This window comes from Rattus norvegicus, chromosome 10 (assembly GCF_021556685.1).
Source record: "Rattus norvegicus strain SHRSP/BbbUtx chromosome 10, alternate assembly SHRSP_T2T, whole genome shotgun sequence".
Taxonomy (NCBI): Eukaryota; Metazoa; Chordata; class Mammalia; order Rodentia; family Muridae; genus Rattus; species Rattus norvegicus.
This window is the reverse complement of record NC_141543.1, coordinates 19,757,613-19,781,413: the sequence shown is the minus strand read 5'-3', so window position 1 is coordinate 19,781,413 and position 23,801 is coordinate 19,757,613. Positions and strand designations below refer to the sequence as shown.

The 23,801-nt window shown below is 51.8% G+C and overlaps 2 protein-coding genes and 1 long non-coding RNA gene across 7 annotated transcripts; all 3 read right to left on the bottom strand.

The window, feature by feature from the left end:
- Nucleotides 1–283: 283 nt before the first annotated feature.
- Nucleotides 284–6,267, bottom strand: Hs3st6 (heparan sulfate-glucosamine 3-sulfotransferase 6). 5 transcript variants are annotated; one of them, XM_087574255.1, is made up of 3 exons: nt 3,223–3,549; nt 2,722–2,858; nt 284–1,007 (listed from the first exon to the last, which is right to left on the bottom strand). In XM_087574255.1, exon 3 carries the CDS (start codon nt 998–1,000, stop codon nt 392–394), a length of 609 nt encoding a protein of 202 aa, XP_087430381.1. In that variant the 5' UTR covers nt 1,001–1,007; nt 2,722–2,858; nt 3,223–3,549; the 3' UTR covers nt 284–391. The 5 variants fall into 5 exon arrangements, with proteins under 5 accessions (XP_087430381.1, XP_087430379.1, XP_087430378.1 ...); XM_087574253.1 differs by lacking the exons at nt 2,722–2,858; nt 3,223–3,549 and adding an exon at nt 5,721–6,267; XM_087574252.1 differs by lacking the exons at nt 2,722–2,858; nt 3,223–3,549 and adding an exon at nt 5,786–6,267.
- Nucleotides 6,268–13,551: 7,284 nt separating this feature from the next.
- Nucleotides 13,552–16,867, bottom strand: LOC148002785 (uncharacterized). Its single transcript, XR_015631478.1, has 2 exons — nt 16,655–16,867; nt 13,552–13,907 (listed from the first exon to the last, which is right to left on the bottom strand). It is a non-coding gene; the product is annotated as an uncharacterized LOC148002785 (long non-coding RNA).
- Nucleotides 16,868–17,804: 937 nt separating this feature from the next.
- On the bottom strand, nt 17,805–23,534 carry Msrb1 (methionine sulfoxide reductase B1). The gene is given in 5 exon segments (NM_001044285.3): nt 17,805–18,257; nt 18,764–18,795; nt 20,272–20,386; nt 20,741–20,889; nt 23,399–23,534. Coding segments are annotated over 4 exon segments (351 nt in total). The 5' UTR covers nt 23,454–23,534; the 3' UTR covers nt 17,805–18,257.
- Between the last annotated feature and the right edge of the window lie 267 nt (nt 23,535–23,801).

Genomic DNA, 23,801 nt, shown 5'->3' with positions numbered 1-23,801 from the left:
TGGGGTAGTGGATATAACACACAGTTGACCAAGCCAGCCTTGTCTTGCTCCACCACTCAGGAGCCTGGAGCCTGTTTCATCCTAGACGTATGGACAACCCTGCTCAGCCCCCTAAGGCCCTCCACGGCCACCTGTACGTGACTGAGCTCAACCTCTCTGAGCCTCAGGTGTTCACCTGTGACATATGACCAAGGACACTGATTACCTCCCAGGGCACGCCAGCATGCAGCCAGTGTCTGACAGGTTTTATAATCCCACTCCTGCCCCCACCTTCAAGCCGAAGTGGAAGAAGACAAATCCAGTCTTTATTTCCTAAACACTGCAATGACCAGTCAAACGGACATAAATTAAAGGTATTGGGCATCCAGGGGAAGGCTGAGCCAGATCTTGATCAGTCCCAGCCAAAGTCCTGGCCAGTCATCTGGTAGAACTTGCGGTTGAAGGGCCGGTAGAAAGCCTGCAGGCGCTGAACCACAGCCTCCGGCACTCGGGGGTGAGGCCGGCCCTTGGATTTACCCAAGCATCGGGGGCGCCCACTACCCTGGGCCTTTTTGAGGCAGGGGAAGCCCTTGGTAGCATTGAAGTAGAAGTGTTTGTCAGTGACAACCCGTTTGAGACCCAAAAAGTCCTGTACACGGCCCACTTCGCCAGCTGGATCACTGACCAGGCGCTCACCGCTTACAAACAGGAAGTGGGACAGAGGGAAGTAGCGTAGCCAGTTGTCCAAGTGCTGAGCGTAGAGGCCAATGCGTACAGCGCTCCAGGCCGTGTCCACGGGACCCAGGCCGTGGCGGAAGGCCAGGGCACGGAAGCTGGGCAAACCTGGGGTCTTGGAGAGTGTCTGTGCATAATCAGAGATGGCCCGGGTCACAGGGTTCCGCACCACCACAATCAGCTTGGTGTCTGGGGACATATCATGGATTCGGCGGGGAGCCTCCTGAGTCACAAAGTAGCTGGGGGTCTTCTCCATGGTGATCTGCCCATCCAGGGTACGTGGCATCAGACCCCTGTGAAATGGCAGGAGGAGTAACTGAGTGATCCCAACATACACCTCTTCCAAAGCCATTTCTCTTCCCAGCTAGATCAGCCCTCCGGAACAGGCAAACAACCCCTCCTCTTATCTTGGGCTCACCCTTCTAAAGGGCAGGGGTGCCCAGTGTCGTCCTACAGTATACCCCCAAACCAAAGCTGCCCATCGGTGTGGCTCCAAGGTAAACAAAGGTTGTCATAATCTCGAAGGGCCACCTGGCAACGCTGCACCACCCCTTCCAAGCTGCTGCACCCAGCCTTGACCAGGCACCCCCGAGGCTGGGGCACAGCCCCTACATCCTCTTTACTGTAATCACTGACCATGAATTAGGTCATCAATTATTACCGACAAATGTATCCACCAAAGACCCTCCCCTAAATGTAATTACATCCCCTCTTGACCTTCAGTTGTCTCTCTGGGCTAAAAACATCAAACAGTCACTAGCAGAGCCCAGAACCCCTTTAAAAAGTTAGTAATATGGTTCTGATCTACCTAGGGCCTGTCCCAAGGTCCCTAGTGGCCCTAGGCAGCAGGAACCAGCATTTCTGAAATTGCCTTCATTCTGAAGGAGAGTGCTGGCCTAATCCAAATGTTCAGAGAAAGTCAGCTGACAACAGCCAAACCCAGAACTGAGGGGAGCCCACACAGAGCATAGCCCAGGCAGGCCCAGGCACCCTGAGAGCTGTCCTCCGGCTGCACTTGACAGCTTGTTAGTACACAGTAAGGTAGGGAGGGGCCGGTCAGCTGAGCAAATGACTCCAAAGAAAAGCTAGGAACTAGGTCAACAGAGGCAGAGGCAGTGGAGCTTTGAGAGAGCCACCCGCCCAGCCCTGACTACCATCCTCTCAGGGATATTGCTCACCCCTTTCTGACCATCCCAGGACCCACTCTGGCCAAGCTGACACACAGGCCTAAGCTTAGCTTTACTGACCTACAGGCCTTCATTTTCCTCTCTCTGTTCAGGCTCCCAAGAAAATACAAATGTGGGACAGGTAAAAATGCACAAGGGACCATGCTGGGGTGCTTGGTTTGGGGTGCTGATGATGGACAGGGAACCTGTGTGTGTACCCCCATTCAATCAGGCAAGAGTGAGAGCAGGCCCAGATATGGTGGTTACATGTCTATAATCTCAGGACTCTGAGGACTGAGGTCAATACGATGGGGAATTTGAAAACAGGCTAAAACTACACAAGATCTTGTCTCAGAAGAGGGAGGAGAGGGAGGGGGAGGGAAGGGAGAGGGGAAAGAGGGGGAGGGGAGGGGAAAGGGAGAGAAAGGGGGAGGGGAAGGGAATAGAGAGAGGGAGGGGGAGGGAATGGAGAGGGAGGGGGAGGGAAGGGGAATGGAGAGAGGGGGAGGGGAGGTGGAGTAGAGGGAAAGGGGGAGGGGAGGGAAGAGAAAGGGGTGGGGGGGGAGAGGGAGAGAGCGACAGCAGAATGAATGTAAAAAACTGTAGAGTGAGGATCCAGGCAAAGCTGGTCTTAGAAGTATAGGGCACATGTCTCCGTCCTCCATCAGGATGACACAGTGCTCCAGTAACTCCTCCCCTTTCATAAGCAGGCATCTTAAGACTGAGAAAGTGTAGGAAGTACTAAGGGAAAATGATAGGCCTCAGGCCTCCCCCTGGCCCACCTGAAAGAGGGGATTCCATGGAGCTTCTGTTCCCAGAGCTCCTGTCCCCAATACTTTACCTCGTATACACACTGGAATGTCACCCAGCCATTGCCAGGAAAAGTTCAATGGAGTACAGCTCCAAGCCCTTCTGCAAACTGACATCTTTGGCATCCAAGAGCCTTGCCTGGAGAGCTTGGAGAGGAGACCTGAGTGTCTGGAGGGTGTGAACAAGCAGAGCGGAGCTCTGTCAAGTAGCTCTATGAACTGTGCCTCCTGTTGCGGTGCTCACCCCATCTGGTCTGCATTTCTCCATGGCTCCCAGCCAGCCTGAGACCACACCCCTATTCGCCCAGCCCCTGTAGCGCACCACCGCAACCTCTGTATCCCACACCTCATTTGGCCCAGATCCAAGGAGCCCAGGGGAAACCGGTTACAGATCCCATCCCAGAACCAAGTCCCTAGCCACAGGAGCAAAGAAAATGCCCAGCCCCCTCCTGCACACCCTGACAGCCCCTCATATGAGCTAACCCCTTAAACCCCAGGAGCTACAGGGATTCCCCTACCTGTACCCTTCTTACCTCTTCTTGCTTCTCCAAAAAATATAACCTGACAGACACTCCAAACCACTCAGTAAATAAGGTGAGTGGGCTAGTAAATGCTGAATGATTTTCAGAGTGGTCTAGGCCATGGCCCCCAAATGGAAGACTGTTGGACGCTAAGGATGTAATTCAGGTGGCACAGGATTTGCCCAGCATGCACAGGGGCCTAGTTCAACTCCTAGAACTGCAAAAAAACAGCCATGGACTGGATGTGGTGACACACGCCTCCATCTCTTTGAGTCTGAGGCTGGCCTGGTCTACACTGCAAGTTCTAGGCCAGCCAGAACTGCAGAACTGGGACCCTGCCTCAAAAAACAAAAACAAACAAAATAAGTCCCTTTGGGTGGGTGACAAGGCTCAGCAAGTAAAAGCATCTACTGTACAAATCTTTTGACTGAGTTTAATCTCCAGATCCCACAGGGGGAAGAGAGAAGACTCCTAAGAGTTATTAGCCTCTGACCTACATGTTCATGTCGTGTCAGCATATTCTCTCTCTCTCTCTCTCTCTCTCTCTCTCTCTCTCTCACACACACACACACACACACACACACACACACACACACACACACATACACGGGGGGGGAGAGACAGACATAGACAGAGACAGAGATAGAGAGACAGAGACAGAGAGAAAGAGACAGACAGACAGACAGAGAGCCATAGCAGTACCTGTAATAAAGATATCTGTAATCCCCTGCACTCAGGTGTAGCTAAGAGGATGAGAGTTCAATATCATCCTTGGCAACACTGAGGATTTGAGGCCAACCTGCGCTACAAAAGACCCTGTCCCAAAAGCAAGAACTACAAAGCCAAAGAAATGACATAATGGAGAACCAGGGAGGAGACTACTTGTGCCAAGAGCAACCCAGGGCCCCTCTGTCGAGTCCAGTAGATACACAGGTCACTGCCTGAACGAGGTGGATCACAGCCCAGTATGAGCAGTACCTCCCCAGTAGCTGCTCCTCTCCCCACTCCCTTCCCTCAGCACAGGTCCTGTGACTGGAGATATCAACTCACAGGTGGTAACTTTCAGCGGCTCCGTGCACGCACGTGATGGCCTGAGAGAACATTACCTGAGGCACTGTCACCAGAGAGCACACGACCCTCACAGCTATAGCCAAGTGAAGGCACTAGGCTACACACACAGCCCAGAAGCCCAGCCAGGCCACTTAGCTTGCTCCACACTTCTGAGCAAATCCAAAGTGGCAAGCCACAGAGGACAACCCTGAGACATGGGACTGGGCCCATGGCTTTCTCCCTTCCCCGGCATCCTCTGCACTACTTCCAGATGGATTCTGAAACTGTGGTATGCTGTGCTGAACACTCCCTTCTCCCACGCTGGGAACATCAGTGTAGCACTGTCCCATCAGAGGTCAGGAGCTTGTTCTCCCTCAAACCCACCAGTCTTAATGCTAAAGGCAAAGTTAGGAAAAAAGAGAACCTGGGAAACAGAAGCTGCTGTGCCTGGGCAGTGCCACCCGCACTGACTCCCCAGGTGGTGATCTGGGCTCAGCACAGGCTTGCAGAAGAGGCAAGCCAGTCTATAAATCCCCATTTCCCTACATGAAGGAACAGGGTACCCTCAATGCCTGTATAGCTGCAGGAGGCGGTGGGCAGGGCCTGTGTCCAGTCACACCAGCAGGGAGGGACTGACCGATATCTGACCATCCATCAGGACATACTGCTATAGCTGGGGTCGTGCTCCCCACATTCCACGGCTGCACCCCAACTCTCTCCTGTGTGTAGAAAGGACAGCTGCAGGAGGGTGTATCCAGTCCCCACCCTTGGGCTGTACCAAAGAGCAGAGTCTCCTTTGAGTCTCCCCGTCAAAGCCCAGACCTAACTTTCCCCAGACTCCAGCAGCTACAAAGGACTCCCCTGATGCAGGCAGGGTCGGGGAGATTCTTAGGGATGGAAAGGCATTTTCTAGAAAGCTTCTGGAAACCTGCAGGCCCCTCCTTAATACATTTGACTAATGGTCAGATAATTACTTACCCAGAGTTATAGCGGAGAATGGACAGACGCGAAGGGATAATAAGTGACTGAGCTCCAAGTATCTCTAAGGCTCCCAAATACTCGCACTGGGATTATATTAATATAAACCATAATAATATATGGGTATATATTAGTAGCTCAGTGGTGGAATACTTGTTTAGTTCATCTGAGGTTTCAGGTTCAATCCCCAGTACCTAACGCTCTAAAAAGGGAAGTCTACCTACCCAGTTATCTCACTGGCTTGAAACTACTGTCAGGCTACTATCATGCCTCTCTGAGTCCCTCGGCCACACAACAGAAGAAGAGTTTTTCCTGGGATTTTCTAATTCCAGCGACCCTTGGCTAAAAATGGCCTCTCCTTCGAGGGCCACTGTGTCCGGCAGATCAAGTCTATTTCCCTAACAGACTTGTTTCAGACCCGGTGCCCAGGACTCTACCCTATTCATCCTGTGTTCTAAGAAAGCACAGTCCAAGGCACACACCAACGCCGAAGGCGCGGACCAGCAGGGGCGCTCACCGGTACCAGGCGAGGCCGCGATCATAGCACCTGTCGAAGAAGTGGGGTTCAGAGCCAAGTGCACGGACGTCGGGGTGCAAGCGCAGGAACTCCAGCAACGCGCGCGTGCCGCCTTTCTTCACGCCCACGATGAGCGCCTGGGGGAAGCGCCGGCGCCCCGGGCCGCTGGCCACCGGCAGGCCGGGCGCTCCCAGACGGCGGGAGGCTTGGGGCGGCTCGGCTGGTGCGGGAACCGGAGCAGGGGCGCGGGCGGCAGGTGGACAGCGGCCGGGGAGGGCAAAGAGGCAGTAGGCGCTTAGCAACAGAGCTGTGAGCGCCAGCAGAGCACGGGGAGCACGCAGTGCAGTCCCCTGGCCCGTCCCTACGCCCTGGAGGTCCCCGGCCCCGCCGCCCAGGACACTGCTACCTGCCATGGGGTCGCACAGCGCCCAGGCCCGGGAGCGGGAGCCGCAGACAGCCGCGCATCCCGGCTATAGCACGTCGCACGCTCAGCCTCAGGGCGCCCGGCTTCTGGGTTGAGCTCTGCAGCCTCGCAACCCGAGAGCCGGAGAGGGGCGGGAGCTGGGCGGGGCGAGACGCCCCTCCCCGTCCCGAGCCCAGACCCTGCCTGGGACTGGCGACTCCAGCTAACTTCCAGCACGACCAGAAGCTATCCCAGCTACCCCAACACTCCTCCTGAGCTGGTCTCCAAAGTCTTGGCTCGCTTGGCTCCAAAGCCTTCGCTCTTACTCTACGGGAATGCTGTGGCGCTGAGGGACACAAGGCTGTGCGAGTGGGAGCCCCTGCTCTGTCCTTTAAAAATCTATTTACGCTTCTTTGGGACCACGGTGACAGGTGTGCGGACTCAGCCCTTGTTCCAGGGAGCCGGAGCCTCATCACTGGAGGACTCCGCAGACATCAGGCCCAGGAATCCGCCTCTGCAGGAAGGAGGAAGCCAGGCATTCGTGCTGCGCAGAGCGGGTCCCCATGCATCTTTGAGCCTGAGTTGGGAATTCTCATTCCATTCCTTGCCATCCATTAGTGTGGGAGCCTTGCTCTGTGGAGAGAGCTTATCCGATAGTCGGGCCATCATTTTAGACTCAGTGTATCAAATAGAGCTGGCCTCCCCAATATGTCAGTGACCCCTTCGGGAAGTTGCAAAACGGTTCCCCCAGAGGAGTGGAAAGGCTAGTACTAGGAGACAGGGGAGCTTCCTCTGAGCCTAGTGAGATTCCTGGGACCCTCACACATGTGAAACCTGCTAAACACTGCAGAAACTTCTCCCCACCCCCACCTCTCTCTCTCTCTCTCTCTCTCTCTCTCTCTCTCTCTCTCTCTCTCTCTCTCACACACACACACACACACACACACACACACACACACACACACACACACACACACACACATGCCTCCATGTTCTGTTCCAGGTTTACCAGGTCCTCAGAGCTGCTCTCTAAGAAGGCAGAGGAGGAAAAGACTCCGGGTTGACGAATAAGCCGCTCTGACCCAGGGAAAAGATAACTGTGTCTAAATCTTCCTTCTGCCCCGGTCCGACATTCCTGGCTATCCAGTGGCTGCCCCGCCACAGACACTCAGCCTCCTCCCTTGGTTCTGTTTATTAATCAGTAGTCCGTGGGCCTCCTGGCATCTGAACAAGTCTCAGACTGCAGGCTGCCTCTGAGAGGCAGAGAACTCCAATGACCCACAGACATTTAGTTCCCACTCCAAGGTCAGCTAGGGCCAAGGGGGACATGCACCACCCAAAACCAGTCCCAGACACCAGGCTACATGTGCTTGTCAGGGCAAGCTGGTGCCAGCAGCCCTGTAGGCGGGTTTTAGCCCAGCACTGTCTGGGAAGCATGTTAGTACATGCAGGGACCCAGGAAGTCCTTCTTCAGATCTAGCTGTAAATGGGATTTGTTGAAGACATGCTGGTTCCCCTCTGAGCTCTCCCAGGGAGGTCCACACTGTCCTATATCACCACTGGAGACTCCAAATCCCTCCACTTAATCCGTCCCAAGTGTATTCCCCAATGACTCTCTCTTTGGCACTGGCTATGGTTCCCACCTCCTGGTAGTGATTTCCACAGCAGGGTGCCTTTTCCTCAGGACTCTCCAGGAGACACTGGCCCAGATCAGTTTTGGAAGCTGACTCTCTTCCTCTACCTTCCCTCTGGCTCTCTTGGCACTAAAGGGTACAGGTCTGGGGATATCCAGGATGGCATGCAGTTGGAGAGATGGCTCAGTGGTTAAGAGCTCTGACTGCTCTTCCAGAGATCCTGAGTTCAAATCCCAGCAACCACATGGTAGCTCACAACCATCCAGGATGGCATGCATACTCAATATATACTGACTAGAGAGGAGAGGTTAGGGAAGGCTTTCTGGAGGTGATGGCCAGACAAGTAGGTATCTGAACTGCAGGCAGTGGTAACAAGGCAGGGAGATTAGAGTGGGGATGTAAATTCATCCTTCAAGGAGATAGGAGAGGGGCCTATTGACCGTCCCTTCCTCGGGCCCACGGCCACAGGCTATGACTACCACTAAGGCTTTGGGGGTAACAGCTTTCTTTTTTTTTTTTTTTTTTTTTTTTGGTTCTTTTTTTTTCGGAGCTGGGGACCGAACCCAGGGCCTTGCGCTTCCTAGGTAAGCGCTCTACCACTGAGCTAAATCCCCAGCCCCGGGTAACAGCTTTCTTGAGGTACAACTCACATACTATCCAAAGCTATAGTCATCGGCTCCCAGAATATTCATCATGCTGTGCCATTTTGGCTACCGTTGACTTAAATTTTGATTCTCGATTTTATTTTATTATTTACGTGTAGGATTGTACCATATGTGCCTGGTGCATGAGGATGTCAGAAGAGGGTGTGTCTGGTCCTCTGGGACTAGAGCTACAGTTGTGAGAGTCCATGTGGGTGCTAGGACTTGAACTCAAGCCCTCTGGGAAAGCAGCCAGTGGTCTAACCACTGATCCAACTCCCACACCTACCAATTTTAAAACATTTTCACCACCCTCAAGAAAGAATCCTAGACCCATTAACAATCATTCCCTGTTTCCTCTCTTTCGGCATGCCTGGTAGCAAGCCACCGATGTGTTTTCTGTTTCTCTGTGCTTCCTGGTCTCTTACCTAGGCCCGGACTCATTCAGAGCCTGTCCGTTTGCCTCTGGCTTCTGAGCACCACCATTTCCCGGGGTTTCCACAGTGCTGCATAGTGAGGCTGTGTTCCCTGTCTCTTAGTCCCCTCATGTGGAAGACCACATGTCCTGGATCCCTTCAACTGATGGAGAACCTGTGAGTAATTTCTGTGGGTCCGAGGTTCACCCTGCCATTGGGGTATGAGACACGCCTCTTGGGCAGGCAGAAGGCTGAGTGCTGGTAGACTGTGTTTACTCTGCACCATCACCACTGTCAGATGCTGGGCTTTAGAGACGCGCGGGGATGGGAAAACGCTGGGGAGGCCAAACCTGGGGTTCCCTGGCTCCCAGGCATCCAGTTGGCTGCTGGGGTGCCACACAGAGGAGTCTAGAATGAAGGATCGGGTGTTCCATGGGCCCACAACGAGGCCAGGACGGGGTATTCCCATATGGACATCCAGGTGCTGCTGAATGGAGAAGAGATGGGAATGGAGTTGGGGCCTGTGGGTCGAAACGAACCTGGGCCAGGGAAATGGGGAATCCCTGCTTAGCTCATTGGCAAAGGTCCTTAGCTTAGTGGTGGTTGTCTGGGAGTGCAGAGAAGCTCCTGTAGGAGATGTGGGCTGCGGCTCTGAGGGCAAGCCTTCCCCGTGCTCTCCGTACTTCCGTGTCTGACGGAAGAGACAGTCCTTGGTTCCAGACTGTTTATTGGTTGTTCATCGTGGAAAATGGACGCACACCAACTCCTCACGGTGGACCAGAGAGTAAATACCTTTGCCAGGGAGGAATGTCCAGGAAGGGAGCTTATTGGATAAGACTTCAGGGCCTCTAGATACCTCATTAGCATGGAGAACTCTGTTCTGGTCTACATGACCATGACCAACGTGGGGAGTGTGACCTCGTGTCCCAGGCCAGGACTCTAGTAAGGAACAGGGAGCCGCCTGCCTGCTTGTAGGTAGTGGGTGTCGGGTGCCGGAGACTCTGAACCTGCTCACCCATACCAAGTTTCCTGGCATGGTCCACTGTCCCACGAACTTCTACTTCCCGGTTATAATTATTAGTGCTGCTAGGAACATCTATGTACAGGGTTTTGTGTGGTCGTGTTTCAGGGTTCTTGGGAGTCTTCCCAGGAGGGGAACTTCTGGGTCCTAAGGCAGCTCCATTTAACACTTTAGGAGAGCCTCTTGTTTGCTTCCTTCTCTCTTTCTAAAGACTTAGCATTCTCTCTCTCTCTCCCTCCCCTCCCCGCGCGCGCGCGCGCGTGTGTGTGTGCGTGTGTGTGTGTGTGTGTGTATGTGTGTGTGTGTACTTGTATGTGGGTCTGCACATGTGAGTTTGCATTCCTCTGGAGCTGAAGTTAAAGGCCGTGGTGAGCCACCTTATGATCTGGGTGTTAGAACCTGAACTCAGGTCTTCTGCAAAAGCAATTATACCAATGAGCCATCTCTCCAGCCCCAAAGAACCTCTGTTTTGAAAAACTTTATTGATGGCCAGGAGGTGGCACACCCATTTAATTCCAGCACCTGGGAGGCAGAGGCAGGCAGAGCTCTGAGTTCAAAGCTAGTCTGTCTACAGAGTGAGTTCCAAGACAGCCGGGGCTACACAGAGAAACCCTGTCTCAAAATAAATAAATAAATAAATAAATAAATAAATAAATAAATAAATCAAACAAAAAAAAACAAAAAACAAAAAAACAAAAAACAAAAAAACAAAAAAACAAAAAACAAAAAAACAAAAAAAAAACAACAAAAGAAGAAGAAGAGGAGGAGGAGAAGGAGGAAGGAAGTGCTTTATTATTATTTTGTGTGTGAGTGTTCGATTGTGTGGGTACACAGACCATGAGGCACATATGGAAGCCAAAGAAAAAAGACATCATTTCTCTCCTTCAACCTTTACATGGGTCTCAGGGGTTGAACTCAGGTCATTAGGCTTGCACAGAGAGCATCTTTACCCATTGAGCCATCTTGCCAGGTGCCTCTTAGAAATGCTTCTTAGAAGGGAAATTTTGATTCCATAAATGTCCTCAGATAGAGGGTTGCCCAACTCCCTCTTCCTTGGGATGTCCAGGCTGCTCTCTACCTGGCTCTTGGCTCCTGGCTCCTGGCTCCTGGCTCCTGGCTCCTGGCTCCTGGCTCCTGGCTCTTGGCTCCTGGCTCCTGGCTCCTGGCTCCTGACCCGCTCTTCTGGTAGAACCCAGCCTCAGACTTTGCTAGCTTCTTCCTGTGTGACCTAGGAACGGTAGATCTCCATCTCTGAGCCATAGAGTCCTGGGAAGGTCACCTTCTTCCTGTTGTCTGGTTGTGCTTCTTCTGTTCAGAAGTTCCTGGGGGTGGGGTGGGGGTCCTCATCTTAAGTGTCTCACACAGAATCCCAGCACTCACGAGGCAGGTATAGCAGGATTGAGTCCCGGGCCTACCTCCAGAAAACAAGGAGGAACTGGGCACGTAGCTAAGTTGGTTAGGTCCTTGCCTAGCATGCCCAAAGCCCTGGGTTCTAGGCCCAGTACCACACAATGGGACACAGCTGTGCCTGCTTAAATAAATAAAATAAAAACGGGAATCAGGAGTCAAGGTCATCCTCAGCTACATAACAAGTTTGTAGCTAGCCTGGACTACATGAGATCCTGTCTCAAAAACAAACAAACAAACAAACAAATAAATGAAACAAAAATGCTCGGGGAGTGGGGTGGATAATGGTCAGAGATCCTATACAGCCCAAGCTGGAGGGGAACCATGTTTCACTGGATTTATCCAGACAAGGCAGCCAGGCACATGGCAGGTAATCTTCGAGACACTGGCCTGCCAGCCTGTGTGTAGTTAAGCTTGGTGTAGCGGATGGAGGGGAGAGGCCCAGGATGAGGTTCCGTAGACATACCCCTGGGGCAGAAAGCCGACCAGAGCAGGCATGGCCAGATGGAAATACCAGCACCCAGCTCTGCCTGTGCCCCCACCAGAGACTAACTCGTTCTTTATGTGCGCGGCATTCTCCGGCGCTAGGGACGAGCTCTGCCCAGTTAACGGTGTCCACTGAGCTACTGAGCTCACCCCGACCCCATTTTCGTAGGTAACTTTGGCCCCCGTTTATCTTGGCCTCACAATCAGTTCCAAAGGGGCAGGAATGAGCTTACTCTGGACTCCTTTGGGGACTCCTAAGGATGGCGGACACTGGTGAGTGTTTTTTAGTGTGACTGTGTGGATCTGTCTGTCTGAGTCTGATTTTTCTGCCTCTTTTTCAGTCCTCTCTCCACAGTGGGTACCCCGGCCTGGGCCTCCACAACAGCAGGGCAGGCATGCACAGGGCTGTCCCTCTCTAGATGATGATTAATAACACTGTTCAGTTCCTCCCTTGGTGGGGGACTGCTGGAGGCATTAAACATATGTGAGAGCCCTAAGACCTCCTCCCCTAAAGCCACACCCTTCACCCCCAGACCCACTCCTGCAGCCTGGGTAGGGAATGATGGGGCGGGGCTATGGCCGGAGGGTGGGCCCAGATGTCCTTGATTTGTACGGGTTTGTTTTTTTTTTTTTTTCCACTTTGGAGGCCGGAAATGGTTCCGTCCTGGGGAGGGGCCCTTAAGAGAGACCTGCTCCTTCCACCCAGCCTCAGAGTTCTTTTGAGTTCGTTGTGATGGGAAAGGACGCCAGACAAGAACCCACTCTGGAGACAGGGCAGGACCGTGCGTAAAAGGGCTTTCCCCACCCATGACGGGGATCCAGCCCCCCTGAGCCTCCCTACTTTATTAAAAGAGACCCTAGCCCCCACTTGGCTTCAAGCAATAAGAGGACAGAAGAAGGCAGCAGTGACAAGCATCCTACCATGGAACCTGAGTATCTCACAGTCTATATTCCACGGACCGAAGGTGAATGGTTTCCATGTCCCCAATAGCCAGAGACTAGGGTTTCATTCCTGGTGCCTGGGGGACACTGAACTGCAATAACAATGGGTCATGGGGTAGAAATAGTCACAACACGGTCCCAGGTCAGTATCAGACCTGCCTGCGGCTGCAAGGCTAGCCAGAGGTGCAGCTCCAGTCAGTCACCTTCCAGGCACCCCCAGTTTTCTTTGCACCCTCTTGGAGGAACTAGCCCAGAAAGCCAATGGCTACTGTGCAGGCCTGGAGCCCGGTTCCCAGGATCTGTAACTGGGAACCGCATTGCTTCTTACAGTGTGGCCTTGTGACCACTGTTGTTTTTGAGACAAGGTCCCACTGTGCAGCCCTGGCTGGTCTAGAATGCCCTTTTGTAGACCAGGAGGGTCTTGAACTCAAAGATCTGCCTGCTTCCCACGTGCTGGGATTAAAGGCCTATGTTACCACATCCGGCCCAGTTCAAGTCATAACTGTGTAGCACTTCACCCAGGCTTGCAGCACCAGCTCAGGGAAGAAAGACTAGTGGTCTTCAGAGAGCTTGGTTAGGGTTAGAGTACGTAGATGAGATCCCACAGAAAAGGATTCTCCCTGCCCTCTCCAGTTTCATAGCTCCAACCATGTCTGTAGCCATGGATACCCTCCCGCCACACCATGGGGAGGGCTGGGCATATCCAGAGGGTTCCACAGTTGACCTCACTCTTGGGACCCAGTCTATCCAGCTATTCCCCCAATGATGTCCCCAAAGACTAACATAACAGATGACTGTCAACAACAGGAGCAAGAAATCTAGAATCAGGCTCAGGAGACCATGCTCTAGAGACGACGTGCTGTTATCAATTCACTGGCTTGAATCCTTTTGCTCTACGAGTATAGAAGTGGACCAAAATTAGAGAAATCAGCCAGCTAGCTTCAAGGGCCGAGCAGTTTTCGCTCAGCAGGTGGCAGCTGTATAGTGTGGACTCGTGGCGCCATCTAGTGTTAATTTGTGGTTAGGACTCAGGAAATTGTGATTCGTCAGTCTCACAGTCCAGGGCTCCTCCACCTGTTCCAGCCCCTATGCCTGGGGTGTCTGAAATCCATGGTCTCAGGCTTAGCTTTCTCCAATTCCTCCTTCAGTTTCTTTTGTCTAGCTCTTTACAGCCTTCTTTCCTTCAGCCTCCAAGTACTTAACTGTAAAAGCAATTATTTTAATTAATTTATTTATTTTATGTGAGCACACTGTTGCTTTCTTCAGTCAAGCACACCAGAAGAGGGCATTGAATCCCATTAATGATGGTTGTGAGTCACCATGTGGTTTCTGGGATTTGAACTCGGGACTTCTGGAAGAGCAATCAATCAGTGTTCTTATCCACTGAGCCATCTCTCCAGGCCTAGAAGTAATTTTATTGGAGGGATTTCTGCTCCACTCTAGCCCATAGAGCTCCTGAATAAAAGACACAGAAACTTTTTTATTTTTCATTATTTTGTATATGTATTATAGATGTGTGTGTTCATACATATATACATACGTGTGTGTGTGTGTGTGTGTGTGTATGTATGTATGTATGTCTGCATTAACAGAGGTTGAGAGCACTGCTGATTGCTCTTCCAGAGGTCCTGATTTCAATTCCCAGCAAGCACATGGTGGCTCACAACCATCTGTAATGAGGTCTGGCTCCCTCTTCTGGCATGCAGGCATATATGCAGGCAGAACACTGTACAAAATACATCTTTTTTCAAAGGATTTATTTACTTTATTTATACGAGTACACTATAGCTGTCTTCATGCATACCAGAAGAGGGCATCGAATCCCATTACAGATGGTCATGAGCCACCATGTGGTTGCTGGGATTTGAACTTAGGACCTCTGGAAGAGTAGTCGGTGCTCTTAACCACTGAGCCATCTCTCTAGCCCAATATCCTGGGCTACTCTAACCCATGTCCCAGCCTAGGCCCTGTGTTCCTTGAAGTTCGAGCGCTTGCTCTGACCCTCAGAGCAGTTTTCTCTTGGCCACTTGCTCATGGTCCATCCCCCCTCATGGGAACCTTCTTCCACCTCCTCTGTTCCCCCTGTGGTCCCTGAGACCCCCTACTCAACCTCAAGCCCTACCTTTTTCTCTCATGCCCACTCACAGGCTCTAGCCTTTTACTGTTCAATCAGAAATCGTTCGGGAACATTATTTACAGCACATTGGTCAATTTGATGTCCATGTCCACGCTGCAACCTCATCTCTGGGCACAGAACGCAGCATCTGAATGGATAGTTCACAAGGCTACTCTAACTGCCCTTTCTCTGCCCTCACTAGCTCCCATGGTTTTCCAGCTGCCATTAGTTCCTATGACTGCTGTCCTTCCAGAGGGATTCTGCCCTTTGAGAGACAGCTACGGCTAGACCCCTCCCTCCTGTTGTCAGCCACCTTAACCCCCCTGCTTCTGAAGCACGGGCTGCCACTCTGCCCTCTGCTTTTGCTCCACTGCTTTGGGCACTCTGTCTTCCTGTTGCCAGCTTGGGCTGCTCTGCTGACAGTGAGTAAGACAAGACACTGAGGAAGCCTCTCGGGTCTGATGTAGCAAGACTAAGGCGAACAGTACAGTGAGTGAGTGTACAGAAGTGTTTGCACCAATCAGAGCACACTTCCCATGCAAATAACAATGCGTCCCTGCACCAATCACAGCCTGTTTCTTTTCTTTGTTTTGTTTCTTTTTGAGACAGGGTTTCTCTGTGTAGTTCTGGCTAGACTGGAACTCACTCACTCTGTAGGACAGGCTGGTCTCACTCAAGAGATCCGCCTGTGAGAAGCCGTGGCAGGACAATGGAGGCTGATGTTAAGATTCCACTCTGTTGGGGTTGGGGATTTAGCTCAGTGGTAGAGCGCTTGCCTAGGAAGCGCAAGGCCCTGGGTTTGGTCCCCAGCTCCGAAAAAAAGAACCAAAAAAAAAAAAAAAAAAAAAAAGATTCCGCTCTGTGTATTTACAGGTTGTTATTAATGTTCTTAAGGGATGGATGGCACCGGGCTTTGTATGATTAAGTGGGCAATTATATCTTATCAATTGGGTCAAAAAAAAAAAAAAAAAAAAAAAAAAAAGAGATCTGCCTGCCTCTGTGTTCTGAGTACTGGGATTAAAGCACTGCCCAGTTACGGCCTGGTTTGTTGTTTTGTCTTGTTTTTAATGTCCATCCCAGCAGTTCTGCTAGGCCACTAACAAAAGTGCTCCTTTTCTGGCGTGGGTAGAGACGGTTGCAGGATCATCTAGAATTCAGAGGTCTATGGTTGAAAAGAAGTCTGGTATTAACTGTTTCTAACAGCCTTTGCTGAACCTCTGCCTTCTGGAGCCTGGAGCACCCCGCCTCCATCAATGTGTACTCTGCCCCAAGATCCACAGAATGTTCAAGCCAGCCAGTGCTGCTGTTAAGGGTGGTCTGGCTGACGATTCATCTGGCCTCCTGCTCAAGGCAGCCAGAGTAGCAGGAAAGAGTCCAGCGGCTGCCATTTAGGGAGTCAATTAGGACAATCATGGGAATGAGAACATCAGACACACTTAGAATAAGGAGGACTCATTGTTAACACTAATAGCGACTTTTTTTTTCTTTTTTCTTTTTTTGGGAGCTGGGGACCAAACCCAGGGCCTTGCGCTTGCTAGGCAAGCGCTCTATCACTGAGCTAAATCCCCAACCCCAATAGCGACTTTTTAAAACAGATTGTAGGGCTGGAGAGATGGCTCCGCAGTTAAGAGCACTGGCTGCTCTTCCAGAGGTCCTGAGTTCAATTCCCAGCCACCATATAGTGGCTCACAACCATCTGTAATAGGATTCCATGCCCCTCTTCTGGTGTGTCTGAAGACAGCTACAGTGTATCCTATACCTGAAATAAATAAATAATTCTTTTAAACAAACAAAAAAACCAGATTGTAACAGTACTTAACACTTGCCCAGTACCAAGGAGAGGAGCATCTGTGCCTGTAGCCAGTTTGCTGGAGGTTGAAGAGGGGTCCAGAAGTTCTGCAGCCGAGGTCCGCTTACTTTTCCCTCAATATAGAAATCTGAGAGCATGAATCCCCCTCCCGTCAAGACTGGGACACTGAGGCCATCCAGAATGGCAGCCCCTGTAGAGTTTTGGTCTGTTGCTATGTAATACTAAATGTTGGCCCTCAAGGTCTGGTTGCCCCAGGGATGAGAGAATCCTCCCTTATCCCTAGTGATGCTGTGTGATCTCACTCCTTAAAGCTATTGGTTGGAATAAAGATGCTGACAGCCTATAGCTGGGCACAAGAGAGGTAGGTCGGGTCCCCAGGCACGGGATGTGAGGCAGAGGAAGGAAGAGAAGAGAGAAGACAGCATGGGACAGGCGAATCATGAAAACATGGCCATGGGGGCTGGCCAATCGGAATGAGAATGGCCCAAGCACAACATGCTAAGCTGTAATGTGAGGGTTACTGACAGGGAAGGAGACGTAACAGCCATAGAGGGGCGATGTCTGCCCAGCTCTAAGGCTGACAAGGCTTATTATAAATATGAAGGTTTGGGGTTGGGGATTTAGCTCAGTAGTAGAGCGCTTGCCTAGGAAGCGCAAGGCCCTGGGTTCGGTCCCCAGCTCCGAAAAAAAGAAAAGGAAAAAAAAAAAATAAATAAATATGAAGGTTTGTGCCTTTTATCTGGGAACTGAATGATCAAAGGTGGGGTAGTAACCCCCAACTAATATTAATTTATCACCACACCAAGCCCCGGCTGGTCAGCAGGCAGCATCACCAGAGAAGGCCCCACCTCCCTTCATTCCTGAGGGACATCTCAACAGTGGGCCAGACGAAGGGACAGCCAGTCTTATTCACAAGAAGGCCCTGAGCCCAGAGTATCTGCAGGCAAATGTCTCAAACTCCTGCAGCCCCTGCTTGGCTCTTCCAAGCTTCAAGACCGTCAAACCTGACCTGCACCCTCTTCCCAGAGACTGAGGAATCCTCCTGGTTTTGAGACAGATGAGGGGAGACTAAACTCTCCCTAGGGCTCTGGCAGATGCTGGGCACTGTTTAAAATCAACCAAGTAGAGTGGCACTTACAACCCTAGTTCAATCCCTAGTATGAAACAAACATGGCCACTGGCTCAGGCTTTGGGTTTATTCACTTTGACTTGCTCACTCCAGAGAGGAATCAAGGGGGAGAGGGCCTCAACGTCACCCACTCTCCCGGATGTCACGAGCTTCCAAGCACACACGATAAGGTACAGTGGCTTTCTCTTAAGAGGGACATGCTGGATGGTGTGGTGAAAACAGGGTCCCCCTGCCCCCACGCTGGCTGACTAATGGGGTAACAGTTACTTTCCCAAGCCAGAGTGAGGCAAGACGAGCCTGCTGATTGTGAAATGGACTTCTGTTTTCTCTGCCAGAAGACAAGGATCCAAGAGTCGCCGGCATCAGCCCGCCTCCCTCCTCGAAGGTCACAGGTCATCACCACCCTGGGCTGGCACAGAAGGATTTAACCAGAGCAGATCATACAGTGACTGAGGCTGGAGTGGTTGGCCAGGGCAGTCCCATTCGCAGTCCATCTCCTGCAGAGCCCAGAGGAGACAGGCACAAGCTTTCCAGAGGGCCAGGGCACATCCCCAGAACTGAGCCCCAGAGGAGTGAGTGTGGCCAGCCAAGGAGATTGGTGGCAGTATGAGGGTCATTCAGAGATGACCTAAACCCAGAGTCTCCCACAAACTCAAAACAGCTCGTCTTAGCCCCGACCCCTGGTTCATCATGGGAGAGCAGTGGTGCTTCTAGAAAATGCTTCCTCGGGTTGGGGATTTAGGTCAGTGGTAGAGCGCTTGCCTAGCAAGTTCAAGGCCCTGGGTTCGGTCCCCAGCTCCGAAAAAAAAAAAAAAAAAAGAAAGAAAAAAGAAAATGCTTCCTCTAAAGTGGTTCCGCTGAGAGACAAGGAATCATCGGGAGCCTTCCTAGTGCTTCAAACGCCTCCTCCCAGCCATCCTCAGATTGAATGCCCAAGGTTCTGACGTTAATGTGGGGCTACCAGATTAGTGGGGATTCCCATCTGGGAAAGAAAGCCACTCACCTAGTCTCCCTGGGAGGCAGGAGCTTCTTTGCCTGGAAAAGTGAAGGGACAGAAAACACATCATGGTTAAGTCACGCTTCTGTTGGGCGTGATGATTCATATCTGTAAGCCCAGCTGAGGCTGAGGCAGGAGATTGAAGAGGAGTGGTCTGAAGGTGCTGTATGGTAGTAAGTTCCAGACCACCCTGAGCTAGAGAAGAGTCCCAATCTCAAAAGTACTAAAGCCTATTAGGAGGCAGAGGCAGGTAAATCTCTGTGAGTTCAAGGACGACCAAGGCTATATAGTGAGACCCTGCACTCAGGAGGCAGAGGCAGGAGGATCTCTGAGTTGGAGGCCAGCCTGGTCTACAGAGCAAGTTCCAGGACAGCCTGGGCTACATGGAGAAGCCATGTCTCAGAAAACAAAGAAAAGAAAAATAAACAAAAACATTTAAAAACTAAAACGAGGGATTGTGAGACTCGGCTCAATAAGTCAACGGCACGTGGCAACCAAGACTAGCAACCAGGACCCACACAGTGGAGGACAAGAACTGAGCCCCATAAACAGTCCTCTGACTTTCACCACATGTGGCACCACACACGTACCCAAAATACACTAGGTAAACAACCTAAAACGTACTTCTGGGAGGGGCTGGGATGCTGGGCTGCTCTTCCACTGGACCCAGTTCCTTCCCCAGCACCCACATGATGGCTCGCAAGCCTCTGTAACTCCAGTCCCGATGCCCTCTTCTGGCTCTGTGGGCACTGCACACACATGTGGTACACAAGAAATACATGCAGACAAAACACCCATATACATCGAACAAAAATAAAGGGGAAGAAAAGGAATTCTTCTGAAAAGTGTTAAAAGAAAACAACAAAAATCATGATTTAGACCAGGCCCAGGGACCCTGCTCAAAGCACCCTGAGTACTGTTCATTTCGTGAGATCTATGGGAGAACCCACGGTCTCTCTCCCTCCACCAAACACAGAGAACATTCCAGGCCATTCCAGACCATTTATTCAGCCCACAGTATAGCAACAGCAGCTGTTTATAAAGGAGCCGTTTATTGAGTTGTTACTATGTGCTAGGCCCCAGGGGACCCCATCGCTTCAGTTGTCCTCAGCAGTCGTGTGATAGGGAAAATACGCTGCCAGACCCACTGTAAAGAGGAATGGCGGGTGCTCAGGCTCAGAAGGAAGCCTTTGGTCACATGACCCAGATCCTTAGCCTTGACCTACCCCTACATCCAACCCAAGACTCCAGCCACATGGAAAGGCCAGGCCTACAGAGAAAACCCAACACATGCCCTCCCTGAGATGCTCCCGTAGGAGACACCCCGAATGTTTGATCCCTGGTCAATGTTTCAGTGGCTTTCCGGGTGCCATTGGTAGGTGTATTCCGCCATGGCACACACAGCCTGCCTCCCTGCTGCGCCTTCTTCAGTTACAGCAGGCTGTCCCGTGTCCCCCCCTCCCCCCCACCCGCCACCCCCACCCCCACTCCCGCTGCCTGCCGAAGGTTCTCACCTTTGGGGATGAACTTCAGAGAACTGCTGAATATTCAGAACCTCGACTGTCCCCGCTTGGGGCCGTCATTGAGGAACTCGTGGCCCAACCCATTGCCACACTTGCCACAGGACACCTGGGAAAACCCAAACACCATCAGCCTCCTGCCTGCTGCAGATAGGGGAATGCTCCCACCACCTGCCCATTTCCCAAGGGCTGGGGCCTGTGCAGGGAAGCCATCTTAAAGCTGAGCACTCTCAAAATCTCTGGCAGAGCCAGGTGGATCTCTGCCCTGCAAAGTGAGTTCTAGGACAGCCAGGGCTACACAGAGAAACACGTCTCGAACAACAACAACCAAAAAATCTTGGGGTACCACCGCCACAGCTGAAGACAGAGAGCTGGGATACCCTCATGAGGGAACAAAGGAAGAAAGACATGACTAGTTCCAAGGCCCTCCCTGGCCAGCGCTCACCAGGGCTACCACACTCACCTTTAAAGCTTCCGGTCGGTTTTTCTCAGGGCACTTGGCCACACTGTCCTCGTGGATGGTTTCAGTAAATGCTGGCCATGGGGATGAGTGTGCGTACTTCGAGCGACTGGAGAACAGCTCATAGCCGCACTTGGCACACACGTAGACGCCTGTAGCAGAGGGCGAGCAAAAGCGGAGACCTTGACCCACTCCATCTGTCTAGAGCAAGCTTCCTTGACCTTGCACCCAGAAATGACTGCCAGCACAGGGCCCACTGTGGGAGACCACTCACTACCCCCAATTATCCCCGGCTCCAAACCCACTGACTGGCTCTGGGATAGACGGCCCCTAACAATGCTTGGCTGAGTTACAGGGGACCAGAAGTCACCCTTCGGGCTCATTTCAGCTACTCTTAGTGGCCCTATGATATGAAATCTTTAACATTTTAATGTAATTATTTAGTTTTGGACGTTTGAAAAGACTTGTTTTTATTTTATGCCTATGGTGCTTTGCCTGCATGTATGCCCCTGTAACCTCATACACGAGGTGTCTGCAAAAAACAGAAGAGACCAGAAGAAGGGGTTGGATTCCCTGAGACTGGAGTAAACAATCACGTACGTGGTTGCTGGAAATGAAACCCAGGTCCTCTGGAAAAGTATGCTCTTACCCCAAGCCATTTCCAGCCCCTTGGGTCTTCTGTTTTATTTGTTTGTTTGAGACAAGATCTTGTGCCAATTAGTTTTTGTCAACTTGAGACAAACTAGAGTTCCCCAGGAAGAGGGAATGGGGCTGAGAACTTGCCTTGACAAACCTGGTCTACAAGGATATTTTTCTTTTCTTGTTCGCTTGCTTGTTTGCTTTTCTGAGACAGGGTTTCTTTGTGTATGGCTGACCTGGAACTACCTCTGTAGACCAGCCTGGCCTCAAACCCAGAGATCCACCTGCCCCTGCATCCCAAGTACTGGGATTAAGGGCATGTGCCACCCACACACACACTGGGGCATTTTCTTGGTGAATGATTGATGTGGGAGGCTCCAGGTCACAGTGGGCAATGCCATCCCTGAGCAAGTGGATCTAGGCTGAATAAGACAGGTAGCCAAGCAAACTAGGGTAGCAAACCGTTAAATAGTCTCTGCTCAGTTCCCGCCCCCAGGTTCTTACCTTGGTTTCCCTCCATGGTGGACAGTCACTTGTAAACTGAAATGGACTCCTTCCTCCCCAGATGGGTTTTGATCAGTGTTTTATCACAACAGAGAAGCAAACTAGGCCAAGTCTTACAATGTAGCTCAGGCTAGCCTGAAACTATGTAATCTAGGCTGACCTCAAATTTGAGGCAATCCTTCTGCTTGAACCTCCTATAACCTGGAATTGCAAACGTGAACCACCACACTTAGCTAACATTTCCACTTACAGATGTGAATGTGGAAAGCTGGGGTTGCAGTCACACAATACAGTATGTGGCCAAGAGAAAACCCTAGAAATCTGATTATAGCCTCCCTTTACCCCTGGACAGGCTCCACACAGCAGGGCCCCTAACTCCCAGTGTAACCATATGGTCCTCCCTCTCAAGTGGGCATCTCTGCTCGTCAGTGGTCTTGGATATCCATGTATACTCAGCCATGGGCCTGCTCTCTCAGCAGCAAAAGACTGGCCCTAGGGAACAGTCTTCCAAGCCAGATAGGGAACGCTGGAAAAACAACAGCTGAGGAGAAAGGCTTCAACCTGGCCCCAAAAGATCACCTAAGTGGAAGTATGTTTGCAAAACTGAATTACATAACCGTTTGAAAGACTTAAAAATGGGAACCTGCAGGGTCCTGAATCATCCGTCACCCACCACTTGAGGACAGACACCCTGGAGAGTGAACTGTTCATTCAGGAACTGGAGAGGAAGCAAAACCCGAGCCCGAGTAAGCGTCTAGCTTGCCAAGGCAACCTGAAGGCAACTGGAGTGCTACAGCCAAGAATTCAAGAGAGGCCTCTTCCCAGCAACCCCACAGCACAACTGGCTTATCCAGGTGCCAGTGTCACAACCCAGCCCTCTAGAGGACTGACATCCAACAGATCCCGCCCCAGGGACGCCAGTGGCAGTTTTTACCAAATTAGTCCAGTATCAGCAGAACCCAGCAAGGAGACCAAGCAGCGTCTCTCACAGCCTGGAGCTACTGTGCCCGAAGTGTACTGGTCAAACTTCATTTATGCTAACAAGAACCCACTGACAACCAACCCAGAGGGCGGAGAGACACCTGGGACAGCACGTTCGGGACTGGACGGAAAGTGCAGAGCTTGCTGGCTCATCCAAGTGAGTCGGGGAAAGGAACATAGCCAGGGCAAATTCCAACGCTGATCTTAGACCACTTACCACCATCATTCCGCTCCAAAGTTCTGACCACTCTGAAACCACCCGGTGGCACCACCCCCAAACATCTGGCCCAAAGAAAATCCCCCAAAGAGATCTACACTAAAGTTCAAGGCCTGTCCCCCTCGAGAAAGGAGACTAACGGAATGTCCCTTCTCCTCTCAAGTCCTCCTGCTCCAGAATGCCCTGGCCAGTCAGCTCCCCTCCTCCAAGTCCTAGGACTCGTGCTCGCTTCTCCTCGGCAACCACACTAGCCCGGTCCTGGTTCGGGAACTCCACAGCACCCCAGGAGGCGATGTCTGCTTTAATGCCACAGGGTGTACCTGGCTCGAAGTGATTCTGGAAGACCTCGCCTCCGAAGAAGCTGCAGAACGACATAGTCGCGACCGGACGAGCAAAGACCCCGGCGAAGACAAGTAAAGCCCTCAGGTCTGGACTCAAACCCGACCCCTTCCCAATAACCAATCACTTTCCAGTTCGCCATAAGCCCCGCCCCTAGAAAAAAGACCAGTCACTGCAGAATTTCCCCATACCCGCCTCCTAGCAGCCCGGCCCTCTACGAGTCTCCCTTCCCATAGGCCCTAAACTCCACCCCCACCCAGCCAAGCTCGCCCAGGACCATGTCCTCACTTCCGCCTCCAGAAGGCCCCGCCGGAAGAGCCGCTTCCCGGAAGCTTTGCTCTTCAGAGGAAGACCAGACCTAAGGCCAGAGAGGCTAGGCTACAA

Coding starts and splice junctions, on each gene's coding strand:
- Hs3st6 (NM_001109450.1), bottom strand. CDS start 6,168: ATGGCAGGTAGCAGTGTCCTGGGCGGCGGGGCCGGGGACCTCCAGGGC. Junction 1,008..5,755: donor CGCGGCCTCGCCTGGTACCG/GTGAGCGCCCCT, acceptor GCCATTTCACAG/GGGTCTGATGCCACGTACCC.